Genomic DNA, 16,230 nt, shown 5'->3' with positions numbered 1-16,230 from the left:
CTAATTAAATAACTTTATTACTGTTAGTGAACACTCCTATCAAAAGCAAATGAAGACACCAAAGTGTCAGTAACAGTTGAGCTCAGTTAATGATAATGTTCTGTAATCGATCCAACATTAATAAACAGACACACCGACAGGTAAGCTGCAGCCTCTCAGGTGAGCTCTGATGTCATAGTGAAAGATAATAATAATAATAATAATAAGTTTATTTAGTATAGCACCTTTCACAGAAATGAAATTCACAAAGTGCTTCACAGGTACAAGAGATGAAAATAAGACCATAAAAACATACATAGTGTAAAAACATGTGCCACAAGTTAGAATAAAATAAAATAAAAATACATAAATAAATAAATAAAAATAAAAAACACAATCAAACAAACAACTCAAGAAGACACAAAAGCCAATTTAAAAAGATGGGTCTTCAATAGTTTTTTAAAAGCTTCTACAGAAACTGCTGACCGTATTTGTACAGGGAGAGAGTTCCATAGAGTTGGAGCCACAAATGCAAAGGCACGATCACCTTTGGTTTTCAGCCGTGAGCGAGGGACAGCCAGTAGGTCCTGGTTGGAAGACCTGAGTGACCTACTGGCGACGTAGGGATGGATAAGTTCCATGATGTATTCTGGAGCCTGTCCATGCAGGGCTCTATATCTATATATAAGATCTAGCTATAAGTTCAGGAGCTGAATGAAAAATAAAACAAATAGAAGTTTTTGACAAGATTTAAAGAGGTTTGAGCATTGCTGTGTCATGAAACTCTTCAGTTGTGTCGCCCAAATCCACAAACTGAAAGAAAGATAGAATCTCAACTTTACAGCAGCTAATTACAGAGCAGCACATTACCTTCATGTTTCTACATGTTCATTGTGACAGTCTATATGTTAATTTTAAATGTTCATTTTGGTCTCAGATTTATAGTTAAGTAGTCTGTCAATAAAATAAAGTGTAAAAATCAGAGAAGAAATCATGATACAGTCAGGCAAATCAGCAAATGCATATTCAGTAAAGTAAACATTTAGCAGCGTCAGGCTCTTTATGTGTCTGTATGTGTGTGCACACATCTATCTATGAAAGATGTGACAACCTTGGGGTTACCCTCTGTTTTGCTGGGTGTGTCTTTTACCTATGTTGGGTTATATTCCAGGGTGTTTGGAACAAGTACACATACAGTTATTTTGGCCATGTACAAAAAATTTCCCTACCAAAGTTAAAAACCAAACCTACACCCTTGGTTTGAATATTCAAATACCCGTACATAACATCACAGCAAGCTTCTTCAGACTAAGATACAGAGAACTACCAAGTGAAGGAAACGGCTGGATAATGAGGTGAGTAGCTGTTTCTGCATTTTAATCAATATATAAAATGTCTTATTTTAGACATTTGATCTGGTTATTTACATTTTTATTATCAGTCAGTGCTGCTGAGTTCTCCAATACTTTCTGTCTTCTTGTTCCATTTCCTCTGTTCTTTCTTTTGCCTTTAATTCACTCCCTTTTATTATATTTTATGTTTCTTGCTTTTTTTCTATCTTCCATATTACCTTTCAACAAGGATCATGGTCAGGATTTTAAAAAATACTGAAGTCATGAGTCATCCGGTGCAACTCCACCACACCCAAAGACAAGTCTGTAAAATGTTATTTTTTGTCTATTTAAAAAATACATACATTCTTATTCTTATCTTATTACCAATGAACTGGAGTGAAAGTACTTTGTCTTCATTATTATAACTGATCAGTTGTTATCTTTCAATTTCATCCTGCTTTTTTCCTTTTTTGCCTAAAACGTCTTATGTGTAAAAACTCTAGTGTATCAGTAGTATCAGTCAACCATTAAAACCCACCATGTGTATTTAAGTGTAATAATGTTTTAATAAGATCTTCCTCAGTCTTCCCTGTTCTCCTCTTTCCTCCATATATTTCCTTACTACCTCTCTTTCAGCTCACTTCTCCATGTCTTGACTTCATTCACTTTTGCCTTTTCCTTCTGTCCTCTCCCTGCCTTCCTGTTTTTTTTTCTCCTTTTTTCCCTTCAGATTCTTATTTTCACATATTTGCTTCCTTCATTCACATCTATTCATTGTTTCTGTGTTTGTTCTTCCTTCTTTTGTCCCTTGTCATGGATGTGTGAACAAGGCAAACAGGTGAAGCATACAAATGCAGACACCACATATAGACAGGTTGAATGAAAGGGGCTTTAATGCTCAAAATCAAAAGTAAGGCTTACAGGTAGTCAGCGGGGAGGCAGCCAAAATCAGGGCGAACAAATATAAAGGGGCAGGTAGGTCATAAAACAGCAGTTCCTATTGTTGATGTTCTTGCCATAGGAACAGCAGGAACAGATAAAAGACAAGATAACAATCAGGAGCAGATAGGATAAGGATCAGGAACATACAGGATCAGAATGGCTAGAATGCAAATGTCCAATGAAGCAACTGTGACGCACTAGCAGGGAATGAATTACTGAGACTGGTAAAAGCACTGGGGAGACAATTATGGAGTGGGTATGGTAACCAGGTAGAGAAAGACCGGGGGCATCTGGTGGACAGGTGGAGAATGGCAAGGCAGAAGAGTGTGGGACTGAAGGTAGGGACAGAGGCAGAAAGGGCAAAACAAACACAAACAGGAATCATGACAGTCCTTTGTTTCCCTCTTCATGTCTTTCTTTCCTTCCCCTTTTCTATCTTACTTTCCTACCTTTACCCCTTTCTTATTTTCTTTCTATTCGTAGTTTCCTTCATGCTTTGTTCCTTTCACTCCTCTGAAACTTGTTTCTTCATCCATTCCTCCCCTCATTCACTCTTTCCTTATTTCCTTCCTGTCCATTCAATGCTCCTCATTCATTTCTCCCTTCCCTCCCTCCACCAGATGAACACTGGTCCTAACAGGCAAGCCATTGAGTTGACTGATATTCCTGGAGCTGGACTATCCTTAGAAGATATCAGTATTTATTCAAACTAAATATTCTTCGACCACCTTTTCAGGAATTTTTGAAGCCAAAGGTCATTTGGATATAGGACTGCAGTTATGGGGGAGTGTTGAATCTTTGCCAGGTTTCTTAAGGAAAGGCTGGATACAGGCTGTTTAAAATGGTCTGGGACCAGATAGAAGAGACTTGTTCATAATGCAGAGAAGCAAAGGGGCAATGACTCCAACAACCTCTCTGAATAATGTGGAAGGAAGAATATCGAATTTACAAGTGGACAGATTAATGCTGGACACAACGTCAACCAAATCCCTAAGAGAAATGGAGGCAAACTCATTTAACAGCATGGGAGAGCCCATGGGGAAGGTAGAAGGTAGAAATGAGGCAGCAGGAGTAGCTGATGCCTTGATGTTTTCTATCTTTTCAATGAAATATTTCCAGAACTTGTCTCAGTCCTCTACAGAGTGGCCGGGGTGGGGTTCACTAGACTGTTGATGGTATGACAAATCTTGAGTTTTGCTAGACTGGAAAAGTCTTTTACTCTTTATCAGTGAATTACATAAAGATAACTTCCTCATGTGGAGCCACTGACCTTAAAGTTGAGACTTTTTCCATTTATATTCAGCTCTTCTACATTCTCTTTTCAGTTTTTGAATATCTATCCAGGGCCTTGGGTCAGAGGGACGACAGGACCAAACCCTGACAGGGGCTATTCGGTCAAGAGTTGTCAAACACATGGCATTAAATTGATTAACCATATCATTTACATTGCTACACTGTGTAATACAACCACGAGTACTGAATGAAGCAGCAAATTCTGCAGCAAAATTGTCATTAAAAACACATGACTGTGCATAGAGCATTGAACAGCAGCATTGCAGTCAATATCAAATAAAACCATGTTATGATCTGTAAAGAAATCCTTCAAGAAAAGGGAGAACATGCCTCTACTCAATAGAAACTTACAGCAAAAGAAATTACAGTAATAGAAACTTAGAGCAGGTTTCAACAACAAAAGTAAAGGTATGCAGTAGAACTTGATCTGTAGTGTTGCTACAGCTTTCGCGTACCACCTCTATAATTGCTTTCTGCATCACTATGAACATATAAAAACCTGAGTTCAACATCAAATTATTCACAGCAAAACAGAAGTTGGACAACAGCTACTGATTTTATGTCAGTGAACCCAAACGCTGCTTCAGACTAATATTTAGAGAAATACTGAGTCGAGGAAACTGCAGGATAATGAGGTGAGCAGCTGCTTCTGAATTTCATATAATTGAATAAAAAACAATATATCACCATTATATTATTATCATTGGTATATGATTACTTTAAAATAAAAGAAGTCTTATTTTACAGTATCAAAACCCAAAATATTAACATTATGGACCCTAAAAGTCAATGACAATGTTTTTATCATTAATGACTGTTGCAAATTACTTCCTTTCTTCTTTTGCTCCACTCCCTCTTTCTTCATTATTTCACTTCCCCCTCTTTTGTTTCTCACTGGTTGCTACAGCTCTGCTTTCTTCAGTTCTTTCTTCATTCCCAACTTTCTTATCTCCTTTATCTCTTCTGATATTTCTTTTCTCATCCATTTCCCTCATCTTTCTCTCTCTATCTACTCCCTTTCTTCCTCTAGTTCATCCCTCCTGTCTTCCTTGTTCTCTTCCATGTCTTGCTTCATTTCTTTCCTTCCTCCCTGCCTGTTTCAGCTCACCTTTCCATTTCTTAACCTCATTTCCTTTTGCTTTTTCCTTCTGTCCACTCAATGCTCCTTACTCATTTCTTTCATCCCTCCTTCAACATTGTATAAACTCTGGTTACCCAAACATATCAAGCTTCAAAGCATATTATATTACCATGTGTTTAAATATTACTTATTTTTATTCTCCATCAGTGCTGCTCAGAGTCAGTCAACACTGGAGGACAGACTGGAGGCCCTGCAGTGTCACTTCACCTGGGACATCGACCCCAGCAGGTCCAAACTTTTACGTCTCAGGGACAAGCTGGAGGACATCGGCACCGAGGAGGGAAACAGCTGGCTAGGTCACATTTACAACCTGCAGGGGTACATTCACTACCAGCTGGGCTTCACTGAAGACGCCCGGCGTTTCTTCAGCAAGGCTGCAGAGGCCTTCCGCCGGTCGAGAAACACCGTCTCAGATGAAGGTCCCTGGTTGGTGGTGAACTACGGGAACCTGGCTTGGCTGCACCACCACCTGGGAGAGGAAGCAGAGAGTCAGACTTACCTGTCAAAGGTCGAAGCCCTGCTGACAGAATACCCACCTCCATCCCAGGTTGAACTCCATCCAGAGATCTACGCTGAAAAAGCCTGGACCCTGATGAAGTTCGGCAAAGATAAAAACCTGCTGGCCAAGGCGTATTTCCAGAGAGCCATCAGGATACAGTCGGACATGGTGGAGTGGAACACCAGCTATGTCATAGCATTAGTGGATGATGTTAAGTATGACGACACACCAGTGGGGGACGACATCCTGGAGAAAATGAGAGTGGCCAAGGAACAGGATCCAGAGAACTTGTACCTTGCGGCTCTTTACCTCATTCAACGTGCTAAGAAAGGAGAAAAAATTGAAGATGAAGCACGTGAGTTAGCCAGAAAGGTTTTGAGAAATCCTGTCAGCAGCTATAGTGGCATAAAACCATTATTAAGAGTTTACAGAAACGATGTATCTGTTGATGAAGCTATTGCTCTAGCAGAGGAGGCTCTGGAACAACATCCAGATAAACGTTTCCTGATGAGATGTGCTGCACTCTGCTACAAATGGAGGATCTCTCCCCTGGAGCAAAGTGAGATAGACAGAGCAGTCAGTCTCCATAAAAAAGTGATTTCTCTTTACCCTCAGTCTTCACTTGTGAAGAAATTAGATCTTGCATACATATATGCAAAGTCACATCGCAGTCAGGCTGAAGCTGAGAAGATTTACCAGAAACTGCTAAAAAGGGATCTGGAACATGTAGAGACACAGTTGATTTACAACTACTACGCAAAATACTTATATTATGATCTAAAAAACCGAAACAAGTCGATAGAATATCACATGAAGGCGGCAGAGATACCGCACCAATCCTACTATCGAGAGAACAGCATCAAAGTTCTGAAGATGATTGTAAAAAATAACAAGAGCCCAATGTGTGGAGAAATAAGAAAGTTACTGGCCAAGCTGAAAGTCTAGAAAATCCTAAATCTAGTAGAAAGTGAAGGTACAACATTACCTAAAAAAATCTGTACATATTCATCATTCTGATTTTATACACATTAGGAAAACTTGCGGAAAAGATTTGTGGAAGTTACAGAAATGATTACTTCAAATAATTTTACAGACAGTTATAAGACAAAAGTCGATGGTACATCATAAATAAACTATTAATTTATTGTCCCATTAGTGACAAAGCTAGATCATTTGCTTGGAGAATTTTTTTCCATCTTTAATAATATTTTTACTGAATGAAATGACAAGTACAAAATAACATGGAGAAATAAACACCTGAGTACTGAGTAAATAGAAAAAAGTTTAGAAACATGACACGTATGATTAATTCGTTGATGGTTTCAAAGTTGTAGTGGGTTTATTTCTACACTGTAGTAGAACTAATGGAGGACAAAGGCTGCTGGAAAGAAGAAAAACCAAAAAAAAAATCTGAAAAAATATACATTTTCATTGGAAAATGGTCAGCAGTAATAATGTATATCTGATTACATTACTGATGCTGATAGATTTTGGTCAATGTTGTATTTTATGTGTGAAATGTGCTTTGCTATAAGCTTTGTAGTAGTGAAACAGAAAACTGATTAGCAATGTAATGATTAATATGATGTATAACCTGAATATAATCACAAAGTGGAACTGATTGTGTGGGTAGAAACTTGTACACTATACTAATACTATTAAATAAACACTATACAATCTTTTGTAAGTTTGTTTTGGTGGTTAATTTACATGAAATTCATGTTCTCTACACAGTTTTGCAGCACTGCGCACAAAACACTGATAGACGTCAAACTACAGCTTTGGAAAGCTGCTGCCAACATTACGTTTAAAAACTCCAAGAGAAGCAAATGTTGGTCCAAAGATTCAATATCTTATGTTGTGTTTTCCAACAAGGTCTGATAACACTTTATTTTACTACTTTCTGAACATTTTCTCAAAAAGTTTTCTGGAAATAACGGTTTAATATGCTAATAATTACACTGGAAAATAGACACATCCTTAAAGAAAAGCTGCATTTGAACTCAATAAAAGATTCATTGATTATTGAAAATTTTATTCTACATTTATGTGCCACTGTATCCTTTGTATATAGACAAATTTCACATTTTTGCATGTTCAGCTGACCTGCTCTACAGCCCCCAAACACAACTGTCATGTTTAAGGGACAAACACAGAGCTGGAAGAACACTGTTGTCTAAAGTATTATTGTATGCTGCAGCTTTAATTAACTGTATTTCACTTTAATTATTAGTATGTGGACACATACTTTTGGTCATATATTTTAATATGAAACTGAGATTTTTACTATGTGTTTTTTTTCTTCAAAAAACATAAAGGAGCATCAAACATGGGTCCTCATCTTCCTCAGGAATCAATCAAACCCCCCCCCCTCAAAAAAACCCACACATCTAATGAATAAGTGTCTTTATTTCTATGACTAATGTCAAGTAAGAGTGTGAAATTCATTACTGACGCACAGAAACAGATTTTTATTTGACATTTACATGTATCCAAAAGTTATCAACAACAGCCAAATTTACCTGAAAATGGGGAACATTATCAGGTTATTTCTCTCAGGTGTATTTAATCAAATAACGATGCTGAAGGCTGCACACAGACTAAGTGATTACATACTGTACATAGACCTGCTTACATTTTACAATATGTCACAGACAGGTTCAGGGGTCCAATGTCTAAAATGGAAATTAGTTGTCAAAATAATATCAGAAAAAAAACTCAAATTACAAAAAAAGGAAAGATATAAAAGTAAACAGAAATCATTCGTTTCCTCTTCGACTCTTCTTGTGACTCTTTTTTGAACTCCTGCAATGTGAAAGAAAACAAAATAATTGAATAAATGATGAAACATCTCATCACTAATAAATCCAATAAATTACATGGGAGATACTTCCTAACAGGAACACAAAAGACTGTTCAGGTCATCAATGTGTTGTTATATTATCCATCGTGTCAAATCTTGATGTGTTTTTTAATAGTTTTAGGACAACAGTGGAGGTCTAATGCACAGAGGAATAAGATATATCAGGCTTTGGATACACACACAATACTTGTAAGTATGAGTCCCATACATACAGTACTTTGGTGGATGTATAAGGTTTTAATGTTATTGTAAAAATAACAAACATCACTCACCTCTCTGGGGACTTTGAGTGGCTGCGATGTCTGTGGCTTCTGTGGTGACCTGGTTCAAAACAACAAACAACACTTCAGTATGAGTCATCAAATACAATCATATACAATCATACATAGTAAATAAAATAACTGATATTTTCTCTGTGTCAAAAATCTTGGCCAGACTGTGAGAAAACTGTAAATTCTGAATTTAAAGAAACAAAATGAAAACACTGAATTGGAGAAAGGCAACAACAACAGCAGGAACACAGGAGTCTGTCTGGTTTCTGTTTTTATGACACTGTACATGCTCATGTTAAAAACATGTATGTGTTTCTGACTGTCAGGGCCGAGGGATGGCGACACTGGTGTGTTGTTTTGTCCAACACTGTCCTCCAGAGTGAGACATCTAAACAACTACTTCCATAAAATTCATGAATGTTCATGATCCCAACTGGATGAATCCTCCAACATCACCATGTGGTGGGACAAAACTTCCACACTACAGTAGAACTGTAACTCTAATGGGGAAGGTTGTCATGAAATATGGCAGCAACGTTCCTGCTATCCAGATCATAACGACATCATGATCTTTCCTCTGGCGCCACCAGCAGGACAAACTTTACATTTTCAGCTCCACAGCTTTAAACCTGCATTTAACTGATGTTTTGTTTACTAGTTTTCAGCAGAAACAAGTAGTGCAAACAACACTGACATATAATCAGCTTTTAAATGGCATAATGGGACCATCACTTTTGTTACTGCAGTCAGCTTCTCCCGGTTAATATTCCTTCAGTGTTCATCGTCCAGCAGGTTTCTACCAGGAGCCGAATTATCCACAGAGGAGTCTTCCTCTCCAAAACAAACGGACTTGGTGATTAAAACCAGTAAGAACACTGATTAAAGCAGTTTCACATTTGTTCAGCCTGGAGGAGATGCCGTTAACGTTTGCTCAGCTTTTTTCTCTGACAACTTAAGATCCAGACGTCCGATGACTAAAATCCTTTATCCAGTTAGAAGATATAGTTAAAAACAACCAAGATCTAAAAAAAAGTTTATAGTAAAAATGTGGCCTAAAACTGGATAAAAGGTAATTTTATGAGAGCTTCTGGTGGACAACCACAACATTATCATCTTGTGCGTGTATACTCTCTGGTGGAGGGGGTAAAAAGGATGACGCCAACAACAGGCGACCAAGTGAAACGGACTGTTATCTTGATTAGAATTATGGATTTCTCTGGGTTAGAAAATTGATGGAAACAATTGGAATAATGCAAGTACACAACTCAAAAAAATATATTACAGAGGTCTAATCATTTATGCAGAAAAGTCTCCATGAAAAGTTTGCTGAATTAGCCATTAGCAGTTCCTGTTTGCAGCGTTGCCATGGATGTACGGACAGATATCACTGGATAACTTTGATTCTCAGGTAAGTTCTGCAGTTACAGGGAGCATCTTTTTATTCCTCATTATTTCTAAGCAGATTTATGGAGGTTTATTCGTGATGCACATCAGAGAGGATGACATCGTCGGGAAGTGTATATAAAAATATATTTCATGTCTCTGTGTTTGGATTTGAGTTATGAGTCAAAGGAGGAGAATGGAAACGATGTTTTTCCCTATTTTTTCATGTTTTACATGTGTTTACATGTTATTAATCTACCTGGGGACTTGGAGCGATGGCGTCTGTCTCTGGACCTGCTGCGGTGTCGGCGGGGGCTCTTGCTGCGATGGCGGTCTCTCCGGGGAGACGGGCTGAGTACATACGACAAAAGAGACGTTAACCAACCAATCAGAATCAACTACAAACATTCTGGTTCAAAGGATTTGGCTGACCGTTTTCTATGTTTTTCTTATTGTCAACAAATCTCATGTGCAGACTCAAACCAATATTTGTTAGTAGATCAGTTCATTGTTGGTTTGGATCCAAACATGAGATTTGTTGACAATAAGAAAAAATATAGAAGATCGCTGGACATATCCTTTAATGTTGATGAAATGTAGGATTTCATTCAGGCAGTGGCAGACATACCTTCGCCTCTTTGGAGATCTGCTCCTCCTGGAAGAAAATAAACCACAACGTGTTTTGATTTTGAAATGATATTTATCACTTTGTCTCTTTCATTTATATATATATATATATAACGTACACCAGAAAAAAAACAAAAAACAAAAAAGGATAACTTATAGACGAACCGTCTGGGGGAGCGGCTGCGTCTGTAACGAGGTGACGGGGAGCGGCGAGGTCTGTCATTGTCACGGTAACCACGCCTGTGGGGTTCAGGGGTCTGAAGTCTCTCAAGCTGCAGCCCGAAAAAAAAAAAACACAAACAAAAAGTTGAGAGTGAGGGTGATGCTCTTACTACTCTGACCGACCCTGCAGATTCTCATTTGTTACATAATTTATAAGATAAAGTGAAGAATTCAGAAGTCAACGAGACATTTAAAGACTTCCCCTTGAGCTCTGAGAAACATTTTTAGACAAAAAGAATAACCCATTAAACAAGAAAATAATAAGCAGATCAGTCAATAACGAAAATAATTGTTAGTTTCAGCCCAACACAATGCGATACTCCACATTCTCCTACGCATGTCAGTTCCTCAATCCGACCTTGTAGGATTTACATTTACATAACAAGGTACATGTCTGAAAGAAGCTTTTTTTTTTTACTTCAAAGTAAAACAGATTTCAAAAAGGGAAAAGAATGAGGATAAATATTATTACCTTCTCTTCTTCCTCGTCCTCTTCATCACTGCTCTCCACCTCATCCAGGTCTTCCTCCAGAGCGCTGATACGTGGGTCCAACATCTCTGCCTCCTCAAGGACTTGTCTCTTCTGTAACACACATACACACACACACACACACACACACACAAGCCTTGAAGGCACCTGAAACAAGCACTGTGTGACAGACATGTAAACGCAGTACTCAGATCCTTTACTGAAGTAAAAGTACCAATACAGCTATGTAAAAATACTCCATTACAAGTTGAAGTCCTGCTTGAAAAATCTACAACAATAAAAGTACATAAGTATTATGAGCTTGATGTAGTTAAAGTATTGCAGTAAAAGTACATAAGTATTATGAGCTTGATGTTGTTAAAGTATTGCAGTAAAAGTACATAAGTATTATGAGCTTGATGTAGTTAAAGTATTGCAGTAAAAGTAGTGGTTTGGTCCCTCTGACTGATATATTATTATATATGACATCATTAGATTATTAATAGTGAAGCATCAGTGTTAGAGCAGCATGTTACTGTTGTAGCTGCTGGAGGTGGAGCTAGTTTACACTACTTTATATACAGTTAGCTAGTTTAGTCCAGTGGTTCCCAACCTAGGGGTCGGGCCCCTCCAAAGGGTCAGCAGATAAATCTGAGGGGTGGTGAGATGATTAATGGGAGAGGAAAGAAGAAAAAACAAAGTTCTGATACACAAATCTGTTTTCAGTTTTTGGACTTTTTCTCTAATCTTTGATTTTTGCTGAAATATTGGATCATTTGAACATTTATTGAAATGAAAGCATGTGAGAAGTTTAGAGGGAAAAATCACTATTTGGTGGAGCTGTTAACAACTCATAGACATGTGAAATGTGACCCCGACTACACACTGCTTTTTGTAAGACGTCAAAAGACAAAAAGGTTGGAAACCACTGGTTTCATCTTTAACAATGTGTTGTATTTTAAAAGCTTGTTATATTATCCATTGTGTCAAATCTTCATCTGAAAAGTAACTAAAGCTGTCAAATAAATGTAGTGGAGTAGAAAGTACAATATTTCCCTCTGAAATGTAGAAAGTCACATCACATGGAAATACTCAAGTAAAGTACAAGTACCTCAAAATTGTACTTCAGTACAGTACTTGAGTAAATGTACTTAGTTACTTTCCATCACTGTGTAAACGTACCTGAAGTCGCGGCAGAATGATGTCACACATTCTCTCTGAATGAAGAAGGTCGTCTATGAACTCGTCCACATGCATCAACTCAAACTCTAAAGTAAAGAGATGAAGAGGAATACACACAACATGAATGATTTCATCACGTATGCACAACATAAAGAGTCACAGCAGAGTTCAGACAAAGTATTTAAATCAGTAATTTAATTTCTTTTTCTCTTTCAGATTAATCGATAACGAAAATAATCATTAGTTGCGGTCCAAGCTGGGTTTGGGCATTTCAGGAAAGTGTGATGATTATCGTTATATTACTGCTTACTGTAATATTTGTGGCCATAATAATCATATCATATAAATAAGATCACAGCACTTCTCTAGTACAGAGCAGCCAACTGAGAACTGCTATAATATTTACTCTGTTCTACTAAGTTTTAAAACAGGAGGAACATTAAGCAGCTGCTTTGGATCCCTGATGTGCACTGTTGGACATCACATTTTGCAACCATTTTTGGAGACAGTGCTACTAAATGTTTTAAGTAAGAACACCAGTGCTACTAGTGGAAAAACTTAAGTCTGAAGTCCTGCAAACCAACATTGTTGTTTATGTGGCTGCTGCGACAGAAAAGTCACTGTAATCGAAGACTCGATTCAGTAACATCACAGTCCCTCGTGGAGTCACTTTAGACATTTGCAGACACGGAAAACACAACATTGCTCGCTTCGTCTATCCGTTGAAGTGAAGGCTTTTTGTCATTCAGACAGAGGAGACTTTTACGTCCATGTTCCTTACAGCTTTATTAAGATATGATATTTGACAGCTGGTGCAGTAGCATAAAGATAGAGAGAGAGAGAGAGAGAGAGAGAGAACAGTGGTGAGTTAGAACTGTTATGATTAGGAGGCAGAAGATAGTTTTTATTGCTGCATCACAGACAGATTTTAAAACACAGTTGAAGTCTTAATGACCATCAGGAGTGGGAGGGATGATCACCTTCGCTCCTCACAGTGAACCCACAATTCTGCTGCATGTTTTTATAAAGTCCGACATTCACAAGCACTGCATGACACGATGTTAGGTTAAATGTCTCGCTGGGTATTCATTTATTGATGCAGTTTGAAATTGTCTTTAGAGACTGATCTGATATGAGAAGAATCTCCCAAACAACTTAAAATTGTCTCTTTCACAGCGTTTCATATTTTAATAAATGAGTTTTATTTAATTTGTGCATAAGTTGGGTGAAGATTGAGGTAATAAATGCATTACAGTGAGGTTAGAAGGCGGAACAAGATGCAGATGTTGTGCTGCTGCTGTCTGTATTTTAATCTGAGAGCAGTTCACAATTGTGTCGTGTTGAAAGAGGTACGGAAAAGTGACGACGTGAGACTGACAGTTAAATAGCCATCACATTAACATATGGTCTGAAAGAAAGAAAGGAAACCTACTCACCTCCGTTTCTGTTCTGACTCTTGATTTTTCTGTAGTCGTTGTATAGAGGCTCCAGGTATTTATAACAATCCACAGCAGTGCCAGTTAACCTCATGTACATCGCTCCGAGTAAACGAACATATCTAATAAAAAAAAAAATAGAGAGAGTGATGAGAAAGATCCACAGAGCAGGATTTAACAAGCTCAGTATGAGATTGCACGTCAGGTTGCAATCTTTCACTATATTTTGTGCCGTTTGTTGACAAAATGAAAACAACACCTGTGACTCACTTGAAATCCTCATTTTTTATGAACTCGACGATGATGTCTTTCTCGGGCTGAATCTGCAGCATCTTCAGCGTGAGGCAGAGGAAGGGAGTGGGCTTGATGTTTCCTCCATAAACTCCACCAACAAACTTCAGTTCCATGGCTTTATCAACGACCAGCTCAGCTGCCAATATATATATATATTCTTTATTTCTATTTATTTATTTAATTCATTTAATAATATAATTGTTAGATGAAACTGGTTTCATCTTTAACAATGTGTTGTATTTTAAAAGCTTGTTAATATTATCCATTGTGTCAAATCTTCATCTGAAACGTAACTAAAGCTGTCAAATAAATGCAGTGGAGTAGAAAGTACAATATTTCCCTCTGAAAAGTAGTGGAGTGGAAGTATAAAGTACCATCACATGGAAATACTCAAGTAAAGTGCAAGTACCCCAAAATTGTACTTAAGTACAGTACTTAAGTAAATGTACTTCCTGGTAACTCAGTTACTTTCCACCACTGACGGCTCTTTAGACGTTAAGGTAACTTTGCTTCACACATTTAAGATGAATTGAGTCACTTTAAATAAAAAACACAGACGTGAAATCCGGTGTTTCGCTTATTAGCAATTACCGACATAAAGCTAACGTTAGCTCGGTGGCTAACATGCTACTCACCGCTCAGACCGAAACACTCTTCCTTCCAGTATTTAGACTCGTAGATTCGAGTCCGGATGATTTTCTCCACCAGATACTGCGGGTTAGTCCCGTGTATGCTGTTCGCATCTTTAACGGTTCTGTTTGCCATCTGAATAGAAGGTGAGTTATTTTACTAGCATGGAAACAACAGCCTGCTGTTTCTCCAGGGCAGCGGAAACTAAATAAAATTTCCGGGGTCCTGTTCTTCTTTTGGGTTCGTTGGCGGTTGGCATATCAGCTTAAAGGCGCATTACCGCCACCTAGTGGACTCAAATGTGGCCTCAAAGCTGCATTCTTTCTAATGCCCAGCAGGGGGCGACTCCACTGGTTGCAAAAAGAAGTCAGATCGTATTGAAGTCTATGAGAAAATGACCCTACCTCTCACTTGATTTATTACCTCACTAAACTGTTTCCTAATGATTTTATGGTCTTAAAAAAATTTTCACAGAAATTTACTGTATTATTTTACAGTGTTTTTTTATTTTATATATAATGTGTATATTTGTTGTTTGTTTTTTATTTTAAACTGTATATTCTGCATAATTCAAACATTATATTGCAAGTCAAAAACTGAAAATCACTCTCTTGCCTAAAGCTTGTGAAAAATACTGCACCAGAGTTTTAACTGGTTCCAAATGTAGAGACTACTACATCACTCCAAATTAAGCATCCCAACACAGGATACCAGTCAGTTTTACAAATAATTTTAAGATTTTGTTGATCACATTTAAAGGACAGCTTGCTCTGGCAGTTTTTATTTAGCTGAATGGCCTATTTGCATTATTGTATATATTGAGCATTAACAGCTAACGTTTTGAGACATGAAAGGGTGGCTTCTAGTGAAGTGTGTGCAACCCAGGCTTTGAAGACAGTGTCTAGCAAGACCTAGAAAACAATGCAAGACAGGATTGAGCTGAAAGCTTGTTGAAAGCATTTTCCCATACCTGCGCTGATTTTCTCTCAAGCTTAATATTACCAGACCGTTTCTGATTCAGACAAGACAGCTTATGAATTGACAGCTTTTCATGATAGAGCTTCACTGTTCTGTTCGCAGTCCCTCACTAGTTCAAAGTCAATGTAACTCAACCACAGCAGAATGGTCTCTTTCTCTTTAATCAACTGTGTGACAAATACAATCCTTCAAGATCAGGCAAACAAGATGGTATTTCTCCTTGATGATGCTTGATGTTTGAACAATTTCAGTGTTCTAAATTAATGGATGTATTAGTCTACACAATCCACAGCAGAAAAAAGTAATCATCAGATAGAATACTATGTTTCGTTGTGCAAGCGCGAAATGCGGGTAGATTTTCCATTTGGCGAGTAAATATACCAAAGTAGTCATATGTTACAGACAGAGACTCAGGCTGTAGTATAACTTGCAAGTTTTTTTTTTTAATCTGAGCACTTTACAAACACAACAAAGCAGAATGTGTAGCTTATAGTCCATCAGCATATTTTTGCAGCTGTTAAAACCCACTAGCTTTGTGCTAACTACTGCAACTGGAGGAAGTTCCTCTTCTTCTACTACTTCTACTCTGCTACAAAACTCTCACCTTACTCAAAGGCACAACTGGGTGGCAGAATGGCAGAAGTCATACAACATATCCATACTGCATAAAATACAAAATTATGAAC

The 16,230-nt window shown here is 37.7% G+C and overlaps 2 protein-coding genes across 2 annotated transcripts; one reads left to right on the top strand and one right to left on the bottom strand.

The window, feature by feature from the left end:
* The first annotated feature begins 3,278 nt into the window (after positions 1-3,278).
* LOC121900624 (interferon-induced protein with tetratricopeptide repeats 1-like) lies at positions 3,279-6,133 on the top strand. The gene is made up of 2 exons (XM_042417053.1): positions 3,279-3,299; positions 4,652-6,133. Exons 1-2 carry the CDS (start codon positions 3,279-3,281, stop codon positions 6,131-6,133), a joined length of 1,503 nt encoding a protein of 500 aa, XP_042272987.1.
* Positions 6,134-7,579: 1,446 nt separating this feature from the next.
* prpf38a (pre-mRNA processing factor 38A) lies at positions 7,580-14,791 on the bottom strand. Its single transcript, XM_042417296.1, has 10 exons — positions 14,572-14,791; positions 13,913-14,072; positions 13,643-13,764; positions 12,207-12,292; positions 11,028-11,138; positions 10,499-10,605; positions 10,335-10,361; positions 9,966-10,057; positions 8,324-8,372; positions 7,580-7,993 (listed from the first exon to the last, which is right to left on the bottom strand). The coding sequence occupies exons 1-10, from the start codon at positions 14,699-14,701 to the stop codon at positions 7,948-7,950; spliced, it is 930 nt and encodes a 309-aa protein (XP_042273230.1). The 5' UTR covers positions 14,702-14,791; the 3' UTR covers positions 7,580-7,947.
* Positions 14,792-16,230: the final 1,439 nt, after the last annotated feature.

Source organism: Thunnus maccoyii, chromosome 7 (genome assembly GCF_910596095.1).
Source record: "Thunnus maccoyii chromosome 7, fThuMac1.1, whole genome shotgun sequence".
Taxonomy (NCBI): Eukaryota; Metazoa; Chordata; class Actinopteri; order Scombriformes; family Scombridae; genus Thunnus; species Thunnus maccoyii.
Note: the sequence above shows the minus strand (reverse complement) of the source record. Positions and strands in the feature narration are given on the sequence as shown.

Bases quoted from the DNA above. Each gene is read 5' to 3' on its own strand.
- LOC121900624 (XM_042417053.1), top strand. From the start codon at position 3,279: ATGGGAGAGCCCATGGGGAAG. The intron at 3,300-4,651 runs GTAGAAGGTAGA...TGCCTGTTTCAG, and splicing joins TGGGAGAGCCCATGGGGAAG to CTCACCTTTCCATTTCTTAA.
- prpf38a (XM_042417296.1), bottom strand. From the start codon at position 14,701: ATGGCAAACAGAACCGTTAAAGATGCGAACAGCATACACGGGACTAAC. The intron at 10,362-10,498 runs GTTCGTCTATAA...ATTTTCTTCCAG, and splicing joins CGCAGCCGCTCCCCCAGACG to GAGGAGCAGATCTCCAAAGA. The intron at 7,994-8,323 runs GTGAGTGATGTT...TTCACATTGCAG, and splicing joins CACTCAAAGTCCCCAGAGAG to GAGTTCAAAAAAGAGTCACA.